Source organism: Telopea speciosissima, chromosome 8 (assembly GCF_018873765.1).
Source record: "Telopea speciosissima isolate NSW1024214 ecotype Mountain lineage chromosome 8, Tspe_v1, whole genome shotgun sequence".
NCBI classification, from domain to species: Eukaryota; Viridiplantae; Streptophyta; class Magnoliopsida; order Proteales; family Proteaceae; genus Telopea; species Telopea speciosissima.
In genome coordinates this window covers 34,550,915-34,578,852 of record NC_057923.1, presented here as the reverse complement: position 1 = coordinate 34,578,852, position 27,938 = coordinate 34,550,915, and the positions used below count along the sequence as shown (strand labels likewise).

Sequence of the window (27,938 nt, the reverse complement as noted above, 5' to 3'; positions counted from 1 at the left end):
GTCTAAATGGGCCCTAAGGCCTGTTGGCCAGGGTCATAACCTATCAAGTCTAACTGGTTAGGACACATCTGGCTTAGCCTAAAATCCTACAACGACATAATAGTTTAAGGGCTTGTTTGGCTCAAGCTAATTAAAGGAACCCATTATCTATTTAAATTCAGCCCTGTGGGCCCACCTTCATGGCCCAACTAACCAATTGAAGGTAAGGGTGGGAGTCCTTCTTGTCCGAAGATCTAGTTATGGTGTCTGGGACACGGGGACGTGGGTCCCACACGAAAATATTTCAAAAGGGCAACAAGTCTAGTGAGTCTGTTCGTCACTCCGTTGCTACTGTCATGGCCCAAACCTCAAGGAAAGTCATGGGGCTTTGACCTGTACTTTCAGGGCTTCGAGGGGATACGTATATTGGAAATTTAAAGTTCAAAGTCATTGGTGTTGACCATTTCCATCGTGGCATTACCCGTTGGTAAAAGTCTAATTTGACCCAGGGTATTAGGATGTATTTCGGGTGCGGGTGTAACACCTTCCTTGCTGTTTTGGTAGCTTGTGCTAGTGCAAATGTTGTTGAAGAAGGTTCATGATTCTAATCGAAGGTTAGCCATATCAAATAATAGGAAATGGCTTTGGGGTTTCAGGTTTTCAAAAAATTGGGGAAGATGAGGCTTCTCTATTTTTGTGAACCTGAAGATCCCAAGAGTTGCTTGAGAAATTCTAGTAAAGAAAGGTTTGGATGTGGATGTTCTGCCCCATAAACAAGCCATTCCATTCCAAAGATTTTATCGCCGTGTTGGTCGAACAGCTAAGGCCAAGAACCGTCATTCAAATGGGCAAGGACGCTGGCCTGTGAAATCAGCGAAGTTCATTCTAGATTTTCTTAAGAATGATGAGAGCAACGCTGATGTGAAAGGTTTGGATGTGGATTCTCTTTACATATCCCATGTCCAGGTGAACCAAGTGCAGAAGCAGAGGAGACGCACATACCGTGCTCATGTGAGGATCAATCCTTATATGTCATCTCCATGTCACATTGAGCTGACCTTATCTGAGAAAGAGGAGCCAGTGAAGAACTCTGAGACTCAGCTGGCCCCTATGACACCCAAGAAGGCATGCTTTGTGAAGTGGTTCATCTTCTGGAATGGGTATTTGAGATGATGAGCAATTTTTGTCACTTGCCATTTAAAGCTTCTTCCTCTTTAAAGACTATGATGTTGCTTATCATCTGGTGTCTTGTTATTCATAGATGCTAGGACATGTTTCTTACTTTTTTACAGAATTGAGAATTCGCAGGGAGAGGGAAGTGATCGTTCATCAATCAAGTAGTCTAGTCATGGATTACTCTACTCTTCTGCAACCCACGCAGGGTTTAAACAAAAATTGAAATTTTTAGTTTGATAAAAACGAACTGGGTTTAAAAAAAAGCTGCAACTCAAAATTTGTCCTTCATTAACCAACCTTTCCAGTAACGATTTATCTATCTGTAATTTCCAAAACTTAAACAACAAAAAATACCCAAAAACCAATTCTATTGTTCGACCCTTCTTCTCAAATTGAAGTGCTGAGATCATTTTTTGGTTTCTTCTACAGAGGAATTGGTACAATGGAATCACAATGAGGGCACTTGGGATTATTCTTCGGTATCAAAACGTAAAGCAAACAACAAGGACAACTAGCAATGAGTAACAAATCAGAACCAGATTCAACCCCATATGAAGTAGATGACTTCTCTTCTCCTTCCTCTGTTTCCTTTGTTGCTTCTTTGATTGAAGAAGATGAAGCAGATACATACGTAGATGAACGTTTCTTACCCAATTCTTTCTCTACTCTTTCCAGCACTAATTTCACCTTATCCAGAGTATAGATGCTCTGGTAATTAAAAGAAGGAACAAGTCTTAGCTCCAAACCCTAAACAAGAAACTTCGTCCTCTCGTCCTCCTCTTCTCTCTCTCTCTATTTGATGTCTTTGTTCTCCAGGGGACGGCCAGCATTCCCTACAAAACCTGCAACTCATCTTCCCCAAATTGTTTAGGGAAGATGAGTTGCTTTTTTTTCTTAGAAGTGCATTTTTGGTAGTTCATCCCATGCTTTTAATGTTGTTAGTCTTAGACTAACGGAATGGGGTTATGTGTTACCTGTTAAGAACCTCAAGGGGGCACGCAGAACTTTTCAAAATTGAGGGATATTTTTATAACTAGGTCAAACCTCAGAGGTGGTACATGGAAAAAACCATAAATTTTGGGTTTATTTCACGCACACCCTGAGGTTTGACGTAATTATGGAAAAATCCATCAGTTTTGAAAAATTCTGTGTGCCCCCTGAGGTTCTTAACAGTTAACATATTCCCCCATTCCGTTTGTTTAGCTTTAATATTGTTAAAAATAAGGGGTGAACTGATAAAAATGCCCTTCTAAGAAATAGAAATTTTTAAGTCCTATTATGACCAATATACTCTTAAAAGGGTAAAATGACACTAATGCCCTCTTCTTCTTCTTCTTCTTCATCATCATCACCACCCACCATTGCTGCAATTACCACCACCACCCACTGATTGCATTCTTGAACGGACTGATGGATCCTTGCTGTTTTGGTAGCTTGTGATAGTGCAGATGTTGTTGAAGAAGGTTCATGATTCTAATCGGAGGTTTGGCATATCGAATAATGTGAGGATCCGTTCCTATAACCGTGCGTTCCAACGCTTGGTTGGGATGGGGTTTAGGTTTTGCTCCTCGGTTGGGGAGAGAGAAGGAATACATCTTCTCAATGGTTATGATTTATCAGGGGATGGGGGTCGTGCAATTAAATGAAATGGAGTCACCACCTAGGATTAGGGCCTAGGACCCATTGGTGTAGCCCTGTGAAGGGCTACGGGACTTTGTTTATTCTCGTCAGAGATTTAGGGTAAGTGAGAAGGTGTTAGGCACCCACCTCGCCCGAGTAAACTGGTCTTTCTACTAGATACTGGTTTTCAAATATTCTCGCTTTATAAATGTCCTATACCAACATGCAAGGCTAAAATGATGCACAAACTGCTTAATTAAAATTAAACTAATTTATACTAACTACTGTACACTACGCAAGAATGCTTAAAGGACTACATTGTGCTAAAATAAAATATTAACGATAGAAATGTATACCTGTACATTTTAAACCAATGCAATTATGAAAAGTGTAGTATGGGTAGTGTCCCCCAGCTCAAGTGGAGACAAACGACTGACTTTATCCTTTATTGGATAGCGTGACGGCTTACGATGATTGAGTTGAACTCTGTCAGACAGAGTAACAACGTCGGGTATTGAGGTGGACTCTGTCGGACAGAGTAGTGGCGTCGAGTATTGAAATGGGAAACTACTTCAGTAGAGTAATGGCATCGGTAGTGAAATGGGAAACTACTTCAGCAGAGTAATAGCGTCGGGTAGTGAAATGGGAAACTATTTCAGTAAAGTAACGGTGTTGGGTAGTTATTGTCACGCCTCCAACCCGATGAAAGATATTTTACTACAAAGGGGGTGATTGGGACAACACGTGTCATCCCAATACCTACTAGGATCACAGATACAGTGTCCCGAGCCACAGTCCACCCTATCATCAACTCATGATAACAACAAGGAACGTACCAAATGGAATAAATCATTCCAATCACAGAGTTAGTGGAAGAAAATTTTAATTAAATCATGTGAAATTGTAGAGCATCGGTTCTCTAATGGTAACACATAGTACAATTTAAATGTTTGTAACCATTCATTCTCTCCTTATAATTAAACATAAAGTTTATACATGATTGCGGATTAATACAAAAATTAAATAACAATAAATCACGCCACGAGGGCACCATTCTTGGGTGTACATCGACATCCAAGTCATAGCCATCGGCTCCACTTGATTCGCATCCAATGGTGCTCATCAAGAGATTTCCTGCATATCAACTAAAAAGGGGTTGCGTAACGGGGTTAGCTACACTAGCTAGTGAGAGAGCAAAGGGGAATGCACATACACACAAACACGTAATTTCAAGTAATTATGATGCATGATAATGTTAGATTCATTTTCCACCTATGAGTCAAGTGTATGCTACTGTGGTAACTTGGGATACACTGAGGGTCACTTAACTTATCACCCCAGTGAAACCTCAATTATCACACGGGAGCCTATGCTGGTAGAAACCATCCGGTCACCCAATGGTAGACCCCGATAGCCACTACCCCTGACCTGGCCTCTCCTACCTCCACAGGAAACAGGTGCTCAGACTATCCAACACATAAACCCCTGCTGGCAAGGGTCATAGCATAAGGGAGCAGACATCCTAGCCACAAATATACTACATATAAGTCTTATCGTCCTGAGAGGTATTCTGGGTGCATCAACATCCTATTCCATCTAGTACCCAGGTATCAGCACGGCACGACACATACAAATCAGAATGATATATAATAGTTTTCATAATTAAATAAATTGGGGTTCCGGTACTGGCACACCCGGCATCATACTCGATACAATGGTGAGAATAATATCACATTCATAGCAGTTCTTATTTGAGATAAATAATGTAATGCGCACAATGCTTATATTTATATAATAGCATGATAATGGTTTCTTAATATATGTATATTCAAGCCCAACAAAGTCACCCAAAACCCACTCACCGAACTCGGGTGTTACCCGACGTGGTTGACATGAATCTCACCGGTGCACCAGCTATCCATCGAGTTGGGTAGCCTAAAATTATAAAAGCAATCATTAAAAGATGTATAGAGGGGTCCCATGCTAGGCCCCCAATGTTAAAACTAAGTTTCAACCAAGACAGCACGGATGGACTTATGGACGGAAGCAACAGGGTGTGTCTGCCCCTGACTCCATTCAGGCCAAAAGGTCAAAGCACGAGGAGCGGATCCACGAACGAAACTTCTTACTTGGATCCGTTCGTACATCTGTTCAATTCCTGAGACACACCCAAAAGTGAGCGGATCTACGGACGGATGCGCCACCTTAATCGGCCCTTGCATCTGTTTGATCCCTGAGACATATCCGAGAGGGAACAGACCCACAGACGGAGGCAACAGAATGAATCCGTTCCTTCATCCGTTTAGGTCTAGTCACTGAGATTATACTGGACAGACTGACGGACGGTACCACGATTGGTGAATCCATTCGTGCGTCCGCCGAAAATCTTTTTTGAGATTTCAAAGGGCTTTCCTTCCAGCTTGAAGCCTAGAGTACACCTTACACTCAGTGTTATAGAGGGGGTGTCTTAGGTCTCCCTAGGGTCATTAGAACCTAGGCTTACCTCATAGATCCAAGATCATACAAGGGTTTGATTCCAATTAGTCTAAATGTAGGGTTTCATGGTTTAGAACCAAGGGTTCAGCAACAATGGCTGTAATACAGCTCATAGCAACCTGTTCTAGGGTTTGGTCAGCACCATTTGAGCTCCCTTAAGGGTCAAGTCTCACCTTGAGTCTCAAATGGAACCCTAAGTTAGCTCAAGCTCAAGGAATCTATCAAAATGGAAATGGAAAGAGGGATGTACTAAGGGTTTAGGTCATACCTTGGTGAGAGGAGCTCCAATTCCAGCCCTAGCCAGCCTTGAAGATCCACCTCCTTTTCCTTCCTCCCTATCTTTCTCTTCTTTTTTTTCTTCTCTTCAAGCCTTGTCCGGACAGCAAGAGCCAACCATCTTGGCATGGCTTCCACCTTCTTCCCTTCCCCTCTCATTCCTCTCCTACTTCTACTTCTTCTTCTTCCTTGTCTCTTCTCCTCAACCATTTGCTTGGGAGGGGGAGAGATAAGGGAATAGGAGGCTTGTTTTATCTTTTAAGGGTTAGAAGGGGCCTTAGGTCTTGTTTGTTTAGGTGCCCCTAAAACACAAATAGTCTTTTGGGTTCAATTAGGCCTTAGGGCTTATTTGGCCCAAGTCATAACCTATTAGGTCTATCTAGTTAGGACATGTTTGGGTTAGCCCTAAGTCTTATAAGACCTATTAATCAACTAAGGTTTGTTTGGTTTAAGCTAAGATAGTAAAACTTATTATTTATTTAAGTTAGGCCTTGTGGGCCCACTTTCATGGCCCAAATAACCAATTAATGGTTAAGGTGGGGGTCCATCTAGTCAAAGGGTCTAATTATGGTGTCCGGGACATGAGAATGTGGGTCCCACAGGAAAATAAATCAAAATGGTAATTAACAGCATGGATGAATCCATGAGCGGAACCAATCAAGTGAGTCCGTTCGTGACTCCGTTGCTGCTGTCAGGGTCTAAACTTTAAGGAAAGTTGCGGGGCTTTGACCCGTACTCTCAGAATGTGGGGATACTTATAATAAAATATTAGATTCAAGGTCATAGATGCTGACCATTGCCACCATGGCATTACCCTTGGGTAAGGTCCAATTTGCCCCGGGGTATTAGGGTACATTTCAGGTGCAGGTGTAAAAGTTATGGGAGTGGGATACTTAGCTCTCGGGCAGAATAACTAGGCCATAAGGACTTTTCTGGGATTGGGTATGAAGGATAGTTAGAAACTCAGGCTTGGGTTGACGGACTTCGTACAGAGGGACTAGGCTTAGCTCAAAAGTTATGAGTTGGGGGGAACCCCGAGATAAGGAAAGTAGGGCTTTGGGAAGGGAAACGGGCAGAGGTTTGGAGCCTAGGAGCTCCCCCTCTCTTGGGAACTTGGAATATGGGAATGAGGGGGTGGAGGGGGTATTTATAGGCAAAAATTGCGTCCGATGGTGCTGCAGTGAAATCTGCGACACCGCCGGGTAAAATAAAACATTTAGATCCCCGCGGCGTTACCGTGCGGGGCATCGTGCCACCATGCAGGGGGCAGCGCGGCCGTGCAGGATGTGACACCACTGCACAGTGTAACAAGGTGATTTTCCCCATAGGGTCCGATGCTGCCGTGCGACGCCGCAGCTGTATGCGGCACTGCCATGTGGTGCCGCAGTCGGGGGTGACGCTACGTGTCGACGCTGCCATGCAGGGAAGGTGAGCAGTACCACCTTCAGCACTAAGTAAAAGGGTCTTGTAAATTGTTTGTAGGGATATGGAGGGGGTGATATGGCTCATTTATGGGGGAAAAAGTCCTTTGTGGGACATCGTCAGTCGTTCATGTCCGATTGTCATCATTGCTAGGGGTGGTGACAAAATTCAGCGTCAACAATTTGTCCCTTTTTGTCCAAGGCCTGTGCCAACAACCAAAGGGCAAAGAAAAAAGACCGTTTGATTTTGTCACTAGGAGTACGCATCACAGCCACTTGGCTCATAGGTGGCGGAGTTGAACAATAAAATGGCGTCTCGGTAAACCATTCAACAAATCTTTTGAGCAACTACTACCATCACTTTGCTCATAGGCGACGGTGTTCCCTCGGTAAAATATTCAATAAGCCTCCTTGGGTGGAGGACCTACTCCATCACTTTACTCAAAGGTAATGGGGGTCCCTTAGTAAACTTCCTCGGGTCGAGCAACTACTATCGCCACTTTGCTCATAGGTGACGACGTTTTGAACGATAAAATCTAATTTGGTAAATCGGTCGGTTAATGATAAAACCTATTTCGGTAAACCATTCAGCGAAACTTTTTGAATTTGGAACGATAAAACCTGTTTGCATAAAATATTAACCGCAAGCATACGGATCAATCGTAGCTACGGGTCGAACTCAAGGAGATGTATGCCACTCTATTTTACTCACTTAAAAGCAATGCAAAGTGAACCAAATTAATTAAAGTGATGGACTAAACTAATGATAATTAAATTAACAAGTCCTAACTCACAAGCATCTATCGAAATTACGCATCTAAGGAATTGAATTGGTGTCCTAACACATAAGCATCTAACCTATCAATACTAACGCGGATTCGAAGAAATAAATTGCAGCCATACATCACAACTACATAACAAAAACCAAAAGAAGAATAAGACTAAGAGATTAGAGAGGTAAAACCCAAAGGGGCTTGAACCGGATTGTAATTGCTTACTTCTCACAATTGAAATGACGTTACCAAATCTGAAATTAAAATAAAAATAATTAGATTAAAATTCTAACATAATGCATAATGATAATAGTAACTAAAAAATAAAATCCTAAAAGCATGATTGAATTAGAGAGGTGGAGAATGAGAATGAAAATAAAAATAGTGGAGAATGAAAATTCTTAATAGAATGGAAGGATTAATGGAGATGAGAATACTAATAAAATAAAACTAATAGAAAAAGAAAGAGGTAGAGAATAAGAAGAAGAAATTAGAAACTAGAAGAATTAAGAGATTAAGAAGAAGAAGAACATAAAAATAAAAATAAGAAATTAATACTCCCTTCTACCAAAGTTGAAAGTGCATGAATTAACTAGGTATTGCATGAATGTAATTTGATGAAGGTTGAACACTTGATTAATCCTTGGATGGCTTCCTCTTCCACGTCTCTAACTTTTCTCACTAGAATTAGAAGCCTAGACTAGAAAGCTTTAAAACTAAACTAGAATTAAATTATTACAACCAAATTGAAGATATAAATTGAAACTAAAGCATGAATCAAAAGCATTACAACCATGGAATTGAAATCATAAAATCAAACTAGAACTTAGAAAACCAAAAACTAGAAGAAGAGAAGAAGAAATTTTACTAATGAATTGAACTACTTTACAAGAGAATGCTAAGGGGTATTTATAGGGGGAAGGAGAGGAGAAGGGAGAAGAGGTAGGAGAAATATTCCCTTCTCCTTCCTTTACATAGCTTAATCCCCAAGAAAAAAGAGAAAAATAGAAAGAGGGAGAGATAAAAATTTTAGCTACATAAACCTTCTATTTTTCAAAAAGTGACATTTTAATTCAATTCTTGTGCTTCCTTTTCTTTGTAGGTGTCTTCTCCAAGCAATGAGATCAAGACATCTTTGACTTTTCAACCTTCCAAGGATAAGAGAATATTTTTCAAAAGAAATCTATCCATAGTACAATTCCAAAAGTGCCCTTGAAAAGTTGGAGGAGAGAGAGAGTGATGATGATGACTAAGATTTCCACTCAATCAATTAATTAAATACCAAAGCTGTCCTCTAGAAAAAATGTGGAGGGTGTGATGCTTATATATGCCTCACTGTTGCATTCCTTGTGAAAAATCACCCAAAATAGACCCAAATTTTGTCCAATTTGGAGTTCGGGAGCCCAAGATATCTCAAGTTGAAGTTAGACTGCTCCAGAGCCTTCCAAATGGAATCTTTCGGCTAACAGACAAGTCAATTCTGGATTTATCGTGATGTAGGTGCGTACGCGGAACTTTTGCGCCACTGCATCATTCTGGGCCGTCAGATATGCCTCTAAAAATCGGACTTGATATCAGCCTTCGGATCGGCATCTACTTGAATTTTAAGACAACTTTTGATAATTGTGTTAAAGCCCCTCGAATCCGAACTTCTACTTTACTTTGTCCCCGACTGATTTTCAATAATTATAAACAAACCCATGTCATAAAAATTGAAAACAGTGGCATGCCATTTTCGCGCGTCGTTATGGGTTTGGCCTTAACTTCTTCGTTTCAACTCGGAATCAAGTACTGTTTGAACCGTTGCGAAGCTGACTCGACAGGCTACGCGTCCATACTATTAACACCTCAAAATTATGCTAAGGGGCCTACTGTACTCATGTTCAAATCTAACTAATTAGTGTGATTCTTTCAGTGCTCAATCCAAACTTGATTTTCTCGACTCCTGGGCGCTTTCGGCTACTGCCAAACACCACTAAACAGCTTAAAAATGGCTCCTTAGCATCATTTTCTCCATTTTCACAAGAATTCACCTAAAACCTAAAAACACAAACAAAAACCTCGAGTAGCTCCGTTCCAAGTATAAAAATGCATGCTTTATGGCCCTAAGATTTTGCACATAAATGTGCTCATCAAAACCTATTTTGGCAAACCGTCCAATGAAATCCTTTGTTTTGAACATTAAAACCTATCTCGGCAAACCTCCCAATGAAATCGTTTACTTTGAACGATGAAAACCTATCTTGGCAAATCGTTCGGTGAAATATTTTGCTTTGAAAGATAAAACATATCTCAGCAAACCGTTCAATCTTTTTTAGAATTCTGAACAATAAAAACCTATTTTGGCAAATGGTTCGGTAGCAATGGGTGCTCAATCAATCGATCTAGAGGATTGGGTGTCAACGGGAGATCGAAGATCTGATGGCAATGGGCCGATCAACAGATCGGATGACAGCGGATGATCACAAAGTCAAATGGCAATGGGCAATCCAGGGATCAGTTGACAATGGGTGATCAACAGATCCAACAGCAACGAGCGATCCAAGGATCAGATGACAACGGGTGATCAACAAATCAAATGGCAACCGGCGATCCAAGGATCGGATGACAATGAGTGATCAATAGATCAAATGGCAACGGATGATCCAAGGATCGGATGACAATGGGTGATCAACAGATCAAATGGCAACGGGCGATCCAAGGATCGAATGACAATGGGTGATCAATAGATCAAATGGCAATGGGAGATCCAAGGATCGGATGACAATGGGTGATCAATAGATCAAATGGCAATGGGCAATCCAAGGATCGAATGATAATGGCTGATCAACAAATCAAATGGCGATGGGCGATCCAAGGATCGAATGACAACAGATCAAATGGCAACGGATGATTCAAGGATCGGATGACAATGTTGATCAACAGATCAAATGGCAACAGACGACCCAAAAATCGGATGACAATGGTGATCAATAGATCAAATGGTAACGGGCGATCCAAGGATCGGATGATAATAGGTGATCAAAAGATCAAATGGCAATCTGAGGATCGGATATCAATTGGGTGATCGGATGTCAAAACAGTAGTGGCCGTAAGCGACGCTTTGCTGGATTCTAATTTTTTAGCGACGCTCAACAGGAATTTTTGTTTTGAGCATTGCTAGACGAGGTTATGATTTTGAGCGATGCTCGACAAAGATCTTTGGTTTTGAGCAACGCTCAGCGGGGTTTTGATTTTGAGCAACGCTTGCCTGGATTTTTATTTTGGGCAACGCTTAACAGGGTTTTGATTTTGAGCAATGCACGACAGAGTTTGGTTCAAGCATTGCTCGATCAAAAAGGCATCATGACCAAATTTTCTCTTGAAAATGTATGATGAGATGGCATCGTGACCGAGTTTTGAAAACATATGATGAGAAGTCATCACGGCCAAAAGAGTTTTTGAAAATGTACGATGAGATGGCATCGTGACCAAAAAAGTTTTGAAATTTACGATGAGACAGTATTGTGACCAAATCTTGAACTCGTACGATGAGATGGCATCATGACCAAAAGTTTTGAAATTGTATGATGAGATGGCATCGCGATCGAAAAGTTTTGAAAATTGTATGATAAGATAACATCGTGACTGAGAAAGTACGATGAGACGGCATCGTGACCAATTTTTTAAACAGTGCGATGACATATCATCGTGACTGAATTTTAAAACATGTATGATGAGATGGCATTGTGAAAAAAAAATTTTGAAAAGTACGATGAGATGGCATCGTGACCAATTTTGGAAAGCGTACGATGAGACGGCATCATGACCTAATTTTGAAAGAAAGTATGATGAGACGGCATCTTGACTAATTTTTGAAAGCGCACAATGAAATGGCATCGTGACCGAATTTTGAAACACATATGATGAGATGGCATCGTGAGCAATCTTTTGAAATTTTACGATGAGACAATATTGTGACCGAATCTTGAACTTGTACGATGAGACGGCATCATGATCAAAAGTTTTGAAATTGTATGATGAGATGGCATCGTGTCCGATTTTGAAAATGTACGATGAGATGGCATCGCGATCGAAAAGTTTTGAAAATTGTATGATGAGACAACATCGTGACTAAGAAAGTACGATGAGACGGCATCGTGACTAATTTTTTAAACCATGCGATGACATAGCATCGTGACTGAATTTTGAAACATGTATGATGAAATGGCATTGTGACAAAAAAAAGTTTTGAAAAGTACGATGAGATGGCATCGTGACCAATTTTGGAAAGCGTACGATGAGACGGCATCATGACCTAATTTTGAAAGAAAGTATGAGGAGACGGCATCGTGACTAATTTTTGAAAGCGCACAATGAAATGGCATCGTGACTGAATTTTGAAACACATACGATGAGCTGGCATCGTGACCAATCTTTTGAAATTTTACGATGAGACAGTATCATGACCAAGTTTTGAAAACGTATGATGAGATGGTATCGTGGCCAAATTTTGAAAAGTGACGATGAGATGGCATCGTGACCGATTTTTGAAAAACTAACGATGAGACGGCATCATAACTGAAAAGATGGGGTCGCCGAGATATTGACCAATACACGAGTATAGCAGGGATTGAAAAACCACAGGAGATCAGACTATACACAAGTATAGCAAAGATCAGGAGTCCACGGGAGGTCGGACTATACGTGAGCATAGCGAAAATCAGGGGACCATGGGAGGTCAGACTATATGCGAGTATAGCAAAAATTCGAAGACCACGGGAGGTCAGGCTATATGCGAGTATAGTGAAAATTAAGACCATGGGAGATCAGACTATACACGAGTATAGCGAATATTAGGAGACCACGGGAGATCGGGCTATACGCGAGTATATCGAAAATCAAGAGACCACGGGAGGTCTGTCTATACGCGAGTATAGTAGAAATCAGGAGACCACGGGAGGTCGGTCTGTACGCGAGTATAGCATAAATTAGAAGACCACGAGAGGTCAGTCTATAAGCGAGTATAGCGGAAATCAAGAGACCATGGGAGGTTGGTCTATACGTGAGTATAGCAAAAATCAGGAGACCACGAGAGGTTGGTCTATATGCGAGTATAGCGGAAATCAAGAGACCACGGGAGGTTGGTCTATACGTGAGTGTAGCGAAGATCAGAAAAGTCAATGATTAATTTGTATACAAGTACAAGGGGATCAAATTTGTAGGTCAATCAAATTATACACAAGTATAGTGGGTTTAATGAATGATCAGACTATACACGATTATAGTAGAGATTAATAGGATCAAGTTGCACAAGAGAGCAGAATTTTTAAAGGTCATTGATGAATCTAGCAGTGGTCGAATAATCAAATTGCACGCGAGTGCAGAAGAGATCAAAGGTTTGGTCAAGCCATACAATATAAGATCAGGTTGTATACGAGTTCAATGGTTATCAACAAAAATCAAAGTGGACAATACATATGACAATGCAATCCTATACCATGAGAAGTCAAGTAGTGCGCGGGTACTACAGTGACAAAACATAATTTAAATTACAAAAGTAAAAACAATCCTATGTAAAAAAAAACAAACATTTTGTGTAAAGAGAAAACAATCCTATGCTAATGTTTATGATGCGAATATGGACAAATGAAATGCAATCACATACAATTAGAGATGCTTACTAAATATCCTTCATTTGTGTATTGCACAACACCTGTTCTTCATAAAAGGTTAGTGAACAATTGTGATGGCATCATCAAAAACCTAGACAATCTGGGAGTCACTCAAGCATTTTCCATGATTGTGATTCACACTTTTTATTTATTATTATTTTTCTTATTTTTTTTTCTTCTTCTTTTTTCCTTTTCTTTTGAAAAACATTTTCGTAAAAGCATTTCATTTTGAAAACCTATTGCACAGTTCCACATAGGCATATTATTCTCATCCCTATTACACATATAGGCTCAACAAACATTGAGAAGCCAAGGTCGAATGGGTAGAATTTTGCCCCAGTGAGTCAGAATGGATACAACCAAGATGGGTGGATAGGTCATTCTTCCCTTCCTCCATGGGTGACATTGTAGGGGTGTCAACCAGTCGGGCATGATCGGGTTCGATCGGGCCTAGCCAGGCCTCACGGTGCTTAAAGCCTGCACCATGACCGCCCGTTTAAGTCTTCGGGCTGGGCCTGGTCAGGCTAGATCGGGCTAGGTCGGGTTTCGGGCTACAATCGGGGTAATGTAATCGGCTTTTAATCGGGCCTTAACCGGGCTATGGGCATGTTTAACTCTAATCGGGCCTTAACCGGGCTCTAAATGGTGCAGCCATAAATTCAATGAATATTAAAAAATAAAAACTTATCACTTTTCAAGAAGCATTAAACTTGCAATTTGCACATGAAACCCAAACCTTCATGGGTACTTGTTTGGGATTAGAGACTGAAATGGTGGATTGAAGGAGGAGAATTTGAATTCGGATTTCCCATCTCTCACCCTCTCTGTGAAGACTTTGAACTGAAGAAACTCAAACACCCCAAATGGGTATTGCAGAGTGTAACTATGAAAGCTTGAATTATAGAACAATGCTTATGGTTTATTGTTGACTTCTAATTTTTTTCTAAGTCAACTATAGTGGTGATACACCTCATGATCATCAGAACTGCTCATTCTTGTGTTTGAGAGAGAGTGAGAGAGTTGAGGCAGCAAATTGGGTTTTGAATTTGAGAAGAGACTGAGGGATGAGAACGTTGATGAAGCACAAGATTATGCCACATTTATAATCTAGTAGTGCGTGTCAAAGAATTTTCCCAATAACCAATAGAAATATGCCATATAGAGTAAAATTAACAAGTTGAGAAAGGGCTAAACAATGTTTGAAAGGAACAGAAAAGGGTCGGGCTACCATTCGATCAGTCTGGTCGGGTGCCCGACGGGCTAAAACCCCACACCGGGACCGCCCACTTACTAAACATGTTGGGCTTAAGCCCGATACTTTTAGTAAATGGGGCAGGCCGGGCCGGGCTTTATCCGGGTGGGCTCAGTCTGTTCTTCCGGGCTGGGCCTGGAATTGACACCCCTAATGTTCAATGATAGCTAATGGACAATACACTATGGATGAGATTACAGAAGGAAATTTGACTGAATGAAAAGACGTAAAGACCTAAGGGACGCAAACCCAATGATATCTTCAGTGCGATCTTGTCTACACAAGAGTGAAGTATTGTCACTGCTTTGTCACAGGACTATGCAATTTGTACCATCAAAAGTGTCCTTCTAACCAGAGTTGGATACTGGATCCATCTTAAGTCAGCCAGCGAGACTGATGCTCATCAAGTTAATGACTGTAGTTTTATGTCTTTGGGTGACAGTGATGTCCTCAATTAGTGTCAGCCCTTGTTTCATCAGAGGAATACGGAGAACTTTCTTCGACGATTCTATCACATTGTAGGTTGGCAATGCAAAAGAAGTATTCCCTTTTAAAACTTGTGGTAGCATCAAAAGGATTTCCCTATAAACTTGGAGGAATCTGCTCCTTAGGGACTCCATTAATCTCACACAAATGATTCCTTATCTTCTCCCAATCATCCTTTTTGTATCCTCTGTTAAAGAAATCCACCAAACTGAATGTTATACCAGAATGAAAGGTGCAGTGAGGTTGACACAGGATTTGATTTGCATGTGGTTCTTCTCGCGACTCATGTATCTAGTGAGGATTGTGGAGGGTATAGAGAATATTTCATTTTGGACAACCAAATAATTGCTCAAGGCATTGAGTCTGTGTCTGAAACCGAAGAAGGAACTTCATTGTGTTTGCTCAAGGGGAACAAATTCTAGATGCGATTCATCCTGGCTCATATAGGTCAACAATTCTGGCACACGAAAGCTGAAAGCTATCACGTATCTTTCGCAAAGGTACCAGAGGAAACAAAGGACTTCAGTAGACAATTGGTATAGATTTCTTATCCCAAAGATATTGAAGAAAGGATAATCTGGATGGACAGGGAATCCTTAGAGGCCATCATTCTCATGATTGAAGAGAGTAATGTCATGGAAAAGCTCTAGGCAATCTTTACTCCTTAATTGTAAGACCTGATGCATGATCTATTCCTGGAGATGGAAAGGCAAAAGGTCAATCCGAGATTGCAATCCTGCCAAAACCTCTTCTTCCTTGATCTCTTCATTGCCTTCAGACCCATTCAGCTTGGTCATATTGGTTGTTGAAGGAAGCGAAGATTCATGGACATTATGGGCAAACATCATCGATGGAGACTTTTGACCTGTCACTACCTCTTCTGAAGGAACCATCGAAGCATGGATCAAGGAGGTGGGGAAAACCTTTCTAAATCTTCTTCAAGGACATTAATTGTTTGATTAGCAGACTATTCTTCTGCCTCTATCTTGAACTTTCCTGCTTCTAGTAGGTCCTAAATAGCACTCCTGAGTGCAATGCATTCATCAGTAGGGTGCCCCTTTTGGGTGTGATAGTCATAGTACTGATCTGGGTCATACCAAGAAGGCAGAGGATCCCTGACGAGTCGTGATCGAACTGTGCCCAAAAGCCCTAATTTCTTCAATTCAGTCTATGCCATAGACCTAGTCATGCCCAAATCAGTGAACTCATGCTGACTCTTAAATTTACCATATTCATCTGCGGTTGTGGTTCTGATTTTGCATCAGGCGATTATCCTGTTCGTGTGCATCTCTAAACTATTTTTCTTCAATACGCTTCCCTTTGGCTATGAGTGCTTCGAAAGTTGTGAGGTGTTGACAATAAAGACAATCATGTTATTCCATACAAATTCTCCAAGATCATCTCCACCTATTCTACTTTCGTCAGACGACTCCATATCTTTGTGGCCTTCTCTCTAAATCTCATGATGAAATTGGAGAATGATCGTATCATTAACCGGTCAAAAATAAAACCCTAAATTAATCTAGCAAGTAGCAAGTAAGGGGTCGATCTACGGGGAACTGGAAGGCTAAATTACTAAGATGATGAGAAGAAAGTAATGAAAATTTCAATGCAATAAATTTGATTTTAAACTACGAATGAAAGAAACAAATCTAAACTAACAACGCTGTGCAAATATGGGAGAAGACTAGCTTCAGGGTTCAAATCCCCAATAGGTTGCTATTCAATTCTGTTGCATGCTTCGGTTTATTATAACCACAGGCCTAATAATACCACAGAATGTAGGGTTCCTCTTAGGTATGGACTATCTTGACGAGTACTATCGTCCTTCACTTACAGGGCTTGGCACACTTAGTTTGTTCAGCTATAATCCATCATCGGTACAACCACATAAGAACAAAATACCATTGCTTGAATGAAAAATAATGAATCACAGAAACAGAATTTTCCAACTAAATACATCTATTAAAATCATCCAAACAGGGATGGAGTCTCAACATCAAGCAATCAAGAATGCAAATCAGAATTTTCAATAGCAAACACCATTAGTTTATCTACACCTAAAGATAGAGGGAACTTAGCCAATCATGATGCTAAGAGACAAAGGGCAACAATGGTGACGATGATCGATGGTGATGAAGCTGCTGGAACGGTGATCCTCCTCCCCTTGCCGAACCAAAATCCAAAAACAATAATAACAAAAGAAAGTGGAAAACTAGAGAGAAGAAGAGAAGAGGGCTGCTGCTATGGGAATGGGATGGAATCCCCTCCCCTAATCTGTCCGTGGGGTTTTTATAGTTATTGTTTTAAAAAGAAATTTAATAAAAAGAAAAAGAAAGCATGAGAGATAGAGAGAATGAGGGAGATGGGAATGCGTGAGGGATTTAGAGAGTTAGAGAGGAGTTAGGAGATTATATCTTTGTGAAGAAATGGGAAGGAGATTAGTGGACAGCATGTGTGAGAAAGGGAAGAGGAAGTGGAGAGGAATTAGGAGATGGGAGAGAAGGGAAGAGAGGTAGAGATATAGAGTCCGTGAGGGAGATGGGGATTAGGAAAGTGAGATGTGGGAAGGTGAGGTGGCATATCAATCTCCCTTCTCACTTCTCCTTTGTGCTCTCGGTGGTTTCATATCTAAAATTCTCAACTCCTCTTTGAATCCATCTGTTTCCCTTGATAGGAAGAGGTCATATGGGTTTTAAAAATAAAACAACTTAAAAAGATAGAATAGGTTTTGGTTTAGGAAACTAGAAAGAGAGGGAGAGAGATACGTTAGAGATGGGGATATCTAATGGGATGGCTTAGAAAAAGATAAAAAGGAAGATAGAATAGGTTTTGGATTTTGAAACTAAAAGGGAGAGAGAGGTTTCCGTGAGAGAAATTAGAAATTAGGTTTTCTTTCTTCTCTTTCCAACTTTGCCATAATCCATTTTGTTGGCCATCATCCCTCTTTCCTTGACTCGAATTGACTCGACTCAAGAATTAAATGTTAACCATTTAATTTTATTGATGCAATGAGTCCAATATCGACTTTTCTTGAGAAATTTCCTATTTCCCAAATTACAATAATGCCCTTGGGTCTTCAGTGAAACTTCTAATACAAGAGGTCTTCATTGGGCCGAGCTTGTGTAGCATTGAACTCCTCCAACTTGGTTTTCTCAATTTAGGCTCCGAAAATACACTTTTTCTCCATTTCTTCCAATATACCGAAAATACCCCTGTAGCCTGAAAAAGACAGAAAATACCCAAGGTAGCTCCATTCTAAGCAGATAAAATGCAGAATTAAATGGAATAATTTTACACATAAATGTGCTCATCAAATACCCCCACACTTAGATTTTGCTAGTCTTCGAGCAAAAAGAAAATAAAGAAAACAAAATAACTAACTTACTTTCGTAGGAATCACGGTTGCACTTAGCATGTGCAACAAGCCTTTAAACCCCTAGGTTACCCCTAGTGGACGAGTTTTGTCTCGTGAGTGTTTTCAGGGAATATACACACAAAATTCATGATTGTAAGTTTAAATTTTGACAATGGGTAAGAGGCACACACCAAACCCGAAACTAAGATGCCCTACTTAAGGTCAAGAAGACAAAGGTATCCCCACACTTGAACTCTTATTACCCAGTATTGATTTTAGCAACAGGTACACATCCTATCTAGGGAATCTCCCCGTATCTTCCAACACCACCTTACTTAAGGTGAGACCATTCATGACGTCAAGGGCGCCAAGGACTTTAGGCTTCGGAGCATTTTCGACCATACAATTGTACCAAGGCAATGACATTTTTTCTTCTTTTTTTTCAAAACAATGAACTCCACTAGAGTTATGTTTCAGAGGTTTTACCCCAAGGAGTGCCGATCAAGTCACCTCGCTTCCTGAGGCGGAGTGCCCTGTCTAGCTCCGAGGAATTCAACTCTTACTTGCATTTTTTTATTTTTTGAAAATTACGTGATTCTCAGATCCGTGCAATGTTCTGGCCTTGTAAGCTTTCTAGAAGGCTCATGTAACGAGCTTTAAGCCAACCACTCCCAAGCCAGATGGCTTTAGGGGATTGAGTGTGAAACACTCCTCGGGCTTACTCACTCGAACCAAAAAGGCTACAAGCCCGAACTGGATTCAATAATACTAGTAATAATAACCTAACTGGTCACTCCAACCATTTTACGTGAGACTCTGGGCTTGTGGCCTAGATGCCCCGGTTACTAAGTTGAAGCAATAGAACTAAACTCATGATTTTTTTTTTTTAATTATGTCATGCCAAAACCAAACTTGGTCTCAACTCCTAACCAAAAGCTCAAAGAAACACAAGACAGCCAAGTGGTCTGTCCCTTCGACAAGATGGGGCTCTTATTGTCTGAGTCAAAACCCACCTTAGGATACATACTAGCTACTGTCCTCTCAACAGGGTTTTCATTACTTCAGATTAGGGTTCATAAGTCTCTTTCTCCCATGTTTCGCATCAAAGTAACCGAGAGACATGTAAAACTTACCAAAAGCTAAAAAATAAAAATCTACCAATCGGTCTCACACCCCCCCACACTTAAAGTATGCAGTGTCCTCAATGCATGTAGAAGAATAAAAATAGGGATAAGGGAAGGAGTGTACCAGAAATCAGCAATATACGGTAAAACAGTGCATCCAGCAATCAGTAGCCGCCACCTAAAAAAAAAATAACACACACAAAACAAAAGTACTAAAGAAAGAAAAAAAATAGTGGGTTGCCTCCCATAGAGTGCTAAGTTTAGAGTCTTCAACCAGACTCAGACTGACTCATGGAGGGTCAAGGATCAATTCATACCAAGGAGCCGGTTTAGAAGAAGGTTGGGGAGATGAAACCAAAGGGGGGAGCTGTCACACCCCAAACCACCCCCTAGGAGGATTGGGTAGGTGACCCAAATTGCATAACGGCAATCAGCCAAATCCTACGGATCTAGAAGCAGTGCTTACGATCATGGAACCACAACCATCTCTTTACCATAGGCAAGATCAGAGTGCAGCAGATAAACTACAATTCAATAATAAAAGGAAGCATAGCGATACGGGGAAACAGTGATAATATATACATAGAAAAGTTTTACATTTCCCATCAACCCACACACAAAGAAAATAAGGAAGCAAAGCTGATAAGTATAGTACTACATACAAAGACATGTACAGGGCAAGCATACTCAACCCCAAAAAGGAAAAAGGAAAAACTACAACAACCAAGTCAGAACGGGGATAACTCCAAATAACCCAAAAGGAGTCCCCAAGTCAAAAAGCTGTCACGAACACACTTCAATGGTCTTCATCAACAACCACTGAAAATGTGCGTAGGATAGGTATGACCTCTGTCGGGGTCCACACCAATATCATCGTAACAACCAAAAGTCTCCTCCTCGAAATGACCCACAATGCCACAGCGGCATCCACCTGCAAAATCATCTAAGAAAAACATTGCATAACAGAGTGTGAGCCCCACTGAGCTCGTGAGCAAATAACGTCAATCATGCATGCAATCACAATTCACAATTCATATGGTCCTATATGATATGCAAGTCCAGTTTAATTATTAGCCACCTAGCAATACAACTAAGTCGTGTCTGTGCTACTACAATCCCCAATACATGTATCCCTGGTGCGGGCTTCTAACCCTTTCCCGCAATACACCCATTGAGTTGTCGGAGAGGACCAGTCAGCTCCTGCATTCGTTCACCAAGGTCAGCCCGACCAGCCCTCTGTGATTAACCCGTGGGACAATCCATTTCTTTCTTTCTTTTCTGGCTTAAAGCCCATGTGCACCATTCCGATGTTCTTTTCATTTCTTTTTCTTTTTTCTCTTTTTCTGATGGTCGCCCCCACAGGCATCCAACACCTTAACCCCTGTTGGCAAGGGTGCGTAGCACTGGTGATGAAGCTCTAGCCCCATGTCTATATGGCATCGTATGAGTCAGGTGGTGTCAATCGCATCCCATACTACGGGCTACCACGGGCCTCATTTCCAAGCTGACTACGGCATCTAGTCTAACATTCACAATCATCATAGAAAAATTCACAGTGTTGATCATCAGACAGTCATTATGCAGTGATTTGAGTAGTTTGAACAAAAGTAAATGACACAACAATTATATTCGGTTCTCATTAGCCGGCATCAGATCATAATTACATATACACATATGATAGTATTATTCACTCACCTGAGTTGGGTTCTAAGCCCTCAGTTGCAAACTCAGTTTCAAAAGCAGTTTGGTTGTTGACCTCGAGCACGGGATCCAATCCAAGATACAAATCAAATAATGTCTTGTTAAATTTTCAGTCTATCACTGGGTATCCTAGGGTTAACCTAAACTTACTGAGTTGACCCGGGGTTCAGTTGGTTACACTTGGAATCACTGGCCTTGCACTGGACCTTAGGTCATGTCACGGGGCATCAACCAATGTCAATGGCTCAAAAGGTAAAATGGTCATTTCAATGGGTGTACTTGACCCTAGGTCAGAATATGTTTACAGTGCTGTCCACAACTTGTCTGTGCTGTAGGACCAAGCACAGCAAGGCTTCCTTTACCTGCGGGGCCCACTAGGGTTTCAAAACATTTCCATATAAGGACAGATGTGGGGAAGGGCTTTATGGTAATTTTCCAGCCTTCCCACAGTGTCCAGGGGTCAAAGGGTGAGGTTCCCCAAGTATGTCCATCAATCCAGCCAATTTTCCTTCACTGTGGGCGTTGGCTCTGGGCGATGTCTGCATCGCCCAGTGCCCTCAAATCGACATTGGGCAGAGTTCCCAAGGCTAGGCTTTTCAGGCTAGGCTTATACTTAATCCTTTGCATGTTTGGGGGATCAGGTAGCCCCTGAGATGGCCTACCCAATGGTCCAATTGGATCATCCATCAAATCCACCATCAGGCTGCCAGAGCTACCCAAGCAGTCCCAGTGAATAGTATCACAGGGTTTTGCCAAGCTTGGAAATCTGATTTCAGCCACATGCAAGGCTGAAAATGCATGAATAACAAGGGTTCAAGGCTGCAATCACCTAGGGTTTGGTCTCTATAGCCCTAGCTTGTACCCAGGGTTCCAATCCATAGATCAACAGGGCAAACTGGCAGTGCAGCTATGCATAGCCAGATTTTGGCCTAAGGAATAGCACAATAGAATGATGAAATTTAATAAAAATCCCAGATCTTCCATGCACAAGGTCTGTATGACAGGTCTGGAGGTGCTCTGGGCAAACCCTAGCTAGTTTGGGCTGCCCAGGGAGCATAAACACAGAAAATGAGAGAGGAAAATAGAAACAGCAGGCATATAGGGTGTTCTTATACCTGCATAGAGCCAGGAAGGGCTCGGTTCCCAGCCTAGATGGGTGGTGGCAGCAGCCCCTTCTTCTTCTCCTTTTCTCTCTTCTTTCCTCTCTTCTGTCCCACAAATTCTCCAACATATAGAAAAGCTCTAATGAGCCCTATCCCCCCTATTTATAGACCCAAGACCAACTAAGGTCTGTATGGCAAATGAGTCTTCTTTTAAAATCAATTCTTGAATTGATTCAGACTGATTCTGGGCATACAGGTGGGGTCCACAGTGAACTGAGGTCATGAGGTGGTCCCTCAGACTCCCCTTTATCAGTAGAGGGTGCCCATGTCCATAATGGGTGGTCCCCATAATTAAAATAATTAAAAATATGCAGAATCAGTCATTGGGCCTTACTGCATCGCCCAGTGGCATGGCCCAGAGAATTCCAGCAACTGAAACTCAAAGGGGCTTGCATAGAGGTTTGACCCCAAGTCAGGGTATTGTCCTCACATGCCCATTAGGGGTTTTACACACTTTTCACATAGGTGGGTCCCACAGTAATGGGGAGGAGAGAGAGATTACCTGGGATCCAAGTCATACATCAGGCTGTGAGCTGCATAGTTGCAGGGGTCTGCTATCCATCTTCTGACAGGTGTATAGCAGGACATGCACTGGGTTTCTTCATTGATCCATGTCACTGGAGTGATGCTCCACAGTGATCCTTGTTGTATGGTCAGGGGTTCCTGTTCTTCAGCAGTAATTTTAGCCAGTCAGGGGCAGGGTTTGACTGGAGCGGCTCAAACCTAATTGTCCAAGGTGGCCGTTCTGAAGAGGGTGAGGAATCTAGCACATTATGCACCTCTTCAGTGTATGCCTCAGACTCATCTCCAAGCAACACAGAGTGTTGCAAAGGGTCATCAATAAGCACATGAGAAATGTGATCAACCACAACTTCATCTAATAAATCCAATGCAAAGCACTCTTCTTCTCTAAAGGACCCTAAGGATGCATTGAAGATGTTGAGCCTAAGCTTCTTATTCCCAAAAGAGATGTCCATGGCACTCGATCTACAATTTATGCAAGCATTTGCAGTAGCTAAGAAGGGGCGCCCTAAAATGATAGGGAGAAGCTTGGCTGTGGTGGCTATATCCATATCTAGGACAAGGAAGTCCACAGGAAAGTACAATTCTTCCACCTTCACTAAAACATCTTCTAACAACCCACGAGGTGTTTTGATTGAACGATCAGCCAACTGAAGGATAAACTCAGTGGGTTTCAAATCTCCTAAACCAAATCTTTTATAGACTGAACTAGGCAAGATATTCACACTAGCCCCTAAATCAAGTAGTGCCCTACTTATGGAGAGATCTCCAATGATGCAAGAAATAAGAGGCGCACCTGGGTCCTTAAGCTTAGGGGGTAGGTGGCTGAAAATTACCGAACTAACATGTTCAGTCAAATGGACGGTCTTAGGGATTTGAGTTCTCAACTTACGCTTTTGGGTGCAGAGGTCTTTCAAAAACTTAGCATAAGCAGGAACTTGTTTGATAGCATCCAAAAGGGGGAGATTGATGCGAACTTGTTGGAACAAGTCGATCATCTCTTGCATCTTTTCACCCTGTTTACCCTGAAGGGGGTAAGATGTTGTCTGAAGGGCTTGGGAAAAAGGGACCTTTGAAATGTAAGAATTAGGTGATGGTCCCTCCACAATAGGAATGTGCAGCCCCTTCCTTGGGAACTGATGAGTGGGTTTTATAGGTGGTGTTTCAGTAATGTATGTGTGTCTTCACCACTACCAGAATTCTCTACGGTTGACTCAGCCTCTCCCTGGCTTTGAGACTTAGAAGGCAACGTCTCATTAGTGGCTAAGGGTGCATCAGGTTTTTCTACCCTTTTGCCACTCCTCAAGACTGTGACCGACTGGACTTGCTCTTTCCTTCGACCCGTTTGACTATTTGGGTTACCTATTGGCTGACTTGGCAATTGGCCAGCTTCCCTCCTACTTATAGCATTGGCTAGCTGACCCAGTTGGTTTTCTAGCTTATTAATGGGCTGAGTATGTGAGTGAAGCAGCTGTGTGTTCTGCTCGAGTCCACTTAATGCTTTTAGCACCTTTTCCTCAAAGGATTCATTCGATTGGGGTTGAGGATATGGTGGCGGTCCACCCATATAGGCATTGGTTTGAACATGAAATGGTGGCCTATATGGTGGGTTTGGAGGATTATTAGGTACTGAGTTTCTCCATGAAAAGTTTGGGTGATTTCACCATCCTGGATTATAAGTATTGGAAAAGGGATCATTACCCGGTGTAGGGAAACTTTGAGCCGTTTGCATCTGTTCCTGAACAAACTCAGGGTATTATGCAGCCGAAGGGCAGTTCGTCACATAGTGACTAGGGCTAGCACATAGGGCACAGGCTTCAGTCTGATTGGGTGGAGAGAAACTCATTGGGAAAGGGGACATAGAATGTTGTCCTACAGACATCAGATAGTCCAATTTCTTAGACAGCATATCAACCCTGGCAGTCATCTCTACAGTTGGATTGATCTCATAGAGACCACCCTTCTTTGGTTGCCCTATGTGTGGAATCTCAGTCCGAGAGGCTGAAGCATGATGTTGGGAATTTTCACTAAGGGTTTCAAAAAGATCCCATGCTTTAGTCTCATTCTTGTGCATAAATGTTCCACCACAAGAGGAGTCCAACATCTGTCGATATCGATCATGGAGGCCATCATAAAAGCACTGTACTAACTGCCATTTTGGGACAACGTGGTGGGGGCACTTCCTAAGTAATTCCTTGAGTCTCTCCCACGCTTCATGAAATTGTTCGCCCTCTAATTGGGAGAAACTAGTAATGGCTCTTCTAAGGCTATTAGTCCGGCCAATGGGGAAGAATTTTTTTAAAAATTCCTGCTGCATCCCCGTCCATGTAGAATCCTAATCGAATCTAGGGAATGAAGCCAGTGTTTGGCTTTGTTCTTTAAGGAGAATGGGAATAAGAGTAACTTTAGGGCATCTTCAGAGAGGTTTTGGATTTTGACTGTAGAACACACCTCTAAGAACTCATCAAGATGCTTGTAAGGCTCCTCATTAGCAAGTCCATAATAGGATGGTAACATCTGTATGATGCTGGACTTGATCTCATATTGAGCAGCCTGAATGGCAGGTAGCTGAATACAAGACGCAGGGGTATAGGCAGTTGGAGTGAAGTGCTCACTCAGTGGCCTTCTTGGCTGGTTTTTGTCACCCATGTGATTGGTAGATTTAACCCTGTTGAGAGGACAGTAGCTAGTATGTATCCTAAGGTGGATTTTGACTCAGACAATAGAGCCCCATCTTGTCGAAGGGACAGACCACTTGGCTGTCTTGTGTTTCTTTGAGCTTTTGGTTAGGAGCTAAGACCAAGTTTAGTTTTGGCGTGACATAATAAATAAATAAATAAAAAGTAAGTGTTGAATTCCTTGGAGCTAGACAGGGCACTCCGCCTCAGGAAGCAAGGTGAGTTGATCGACACTCCTTGGGGTGAAACCTCTAAAAAAGAACTCTAGCATCACTATCCTTGTGGATATATGTAAGAAACAAAGCTACCAAGTAGCTCGGGTATCTTGTGTAGTGACCCTGCATGGCATTTGAGGAACAGTAGTGGAGTAACAAATGGAGTTCATTGTTAAAAAAAATAAAAAATAAAAATGTCATTGCCTTCGTACAATTGTATGGTAAAAAATGCTCCGAAGTCTAAAGTCCTTGATGCCCTCGACGTCATGAGTAGTCTTACCTTAAGTAAGGTGGTGTTTGGAAGATATGGGGAGATTCCCTAATTAGGATGTGTATCTATTGCTAGAATCAATACTGGGTAATAAGAGCTCAAGTGTGGGGGTACCTTTGTCTTCTTGATCTTAAGTAGGGCATCTTAGTTTCGGGTTTCATGTGTGCTTCTTACCCATTGTCAAAATTTAAACTTGCATCATGAAGTTTGTGTGTATATTCCTGCAAACACTCACGAGATAAAACTCGTCCACTAGGGGTAACCTAGGGGTTTAAAGGCTTGTTGCATATGCTAAGTGCAACCGTGATTCCTACAAAAGTGAGTTAGGTTTTTTGTTTTCTTTATTTTCTTTTTGCTCGAGGACTAGCAAAATCTAAGTGTGGTGGTATTTGATGAGCACATTTATGTGTGAAATTATTCCATTTAATTATCTATTTTATCTGCTTAGAATGGAGCTACCTTGGGTATTTTCTGTCTTTTTCAGGGTACAGGGGTATTTTATGCGTTTTTGGACTATCAGGCATCATATCTTCTGATTTACACGTAAAGTGGCCCGATTTCTTTTCATGGTTGCGAAGAGGGCTGAATTCTGAGCAAGATGGACGCGTTGCATTAAAAGTACGCATTGGTTTTGAAGTCCATTCATGCGATCAAGTTTCACTGTAGATCCAAGGGCATCATCATAATTTTATAAAATTAGGAAATTTTCAGAAGATATTTGATATTGGGTTCATACCGTCCGGAATATTAATTGGAGCAACTTTAATTCTCGGGTTAGGGCCACCCGGGGACAGGAATGAAAGATATTCTCAAAAAGAGAATTTTGATCAAAATTGATAATTTAGATTAAACTCTCTCTCTCCTCCCTAATATGTCTCTCTCATCTACTACGATTTAATCCCTCTATCTCTCCAACTTCAATTCTCTCTCTCTCTCTTTCTCTCTCTCTCTCTCCCTCTCAAATCCCTCATGGGTCCCACCTTTCCTAATCCTATTCCACTTCTCTATCCCTCCTCTTATATCTCTTCTATCCAAATCCCTCACGCATTCCATATATCCCTCATTCTCTCTATCTCTCATGATTTATTAGATTTCTTTTTTTAAACACCGATAGCTATAAAACCCACGGACATATTCTAATTCTGAGGGGATTCCCATATAGGCAGCTGTGCCCTCTTCTCTTATTCTTCTCTCTAGTTTTCCACTTTCTTCTTTTGTTATTTTTTTTGTTTTGGTTCTTGGGTTCGGCAAGGGGAGGAGGATCACCGTTCCAGCTTCATCATGAATCGTCGTCGCCATTACTGCCTTTTGTCGCTTACCACCATGATTGGCTAAGTTCCCTCTATCTTTAGGTGTAGATGAACTAATGGTGTTTGCTTTTTAAAATTCTAGTTTGTATGCTTGATTGCTTGATGTTGAAACCCCATCCCTGTTTGGATGATTTTAATCGATGTATTTAGTTGAAAATTTCTGTTTCTGTGATTCATTATTTTTCATTCAAGCAATGGTATTTTGTTCTTATGTGGTTGTACCGATGATGGATTATAGCTGAACGAACTAAGCGTGCCAAGCCCTATAAGTGAAGGACGATAGTACTCGTCAAGATAGTCCATACCTAGGAGGAACCTTACATTCTGTGGTCTTCTCCCGTATTTGCACAGCGTTGTTAGTTTAGATTTGTTTCTTTCGTTCGTAGTTTAAAAATCAGATTTATTGCAATTTAATTTCATCACTTTCATCTAATCATCTTAGTAATTTAGCATTCCAGTTTCC

General features: G+C 41.4%; 1 protein-coding gene and 1 non-coding gene across 2 annotated transcripts; both read left to right on the top strand.

The window, feature by feature from the left end:
- Positions 1–497: 497 nt before the first annotated feature.
- LOC122672251 (60S ribosomal protein L17-like) lies at positions 498–1,254 on the top strand. The gene is made up of 2 exons (XM_043869744.1): positions 498–573; positions 716–1,254. Exons 1-2 carry the CDS (start codon positions 498–500, stop codon positions 1,150–1,152), a joined length of 513 nt encoding a protein of 170 aa, XP_043725679.1. The 3' UTR covers positions 1,153–1,254.
- Positions 1,255–25,163: 23,909 nt separating this feature from the next.
- On the top strand, positions 25,164–25,270 carry LOC122638463. The gene has a single exon (XR_006329456.1). It is a non-coding gene; the product is annotated as a small nucleolar RNA R71 (small nucleolar RNA).
- The last annotated feature ends 2,668 nt before the right edge of the window (positions 25,271–27,938 follow it).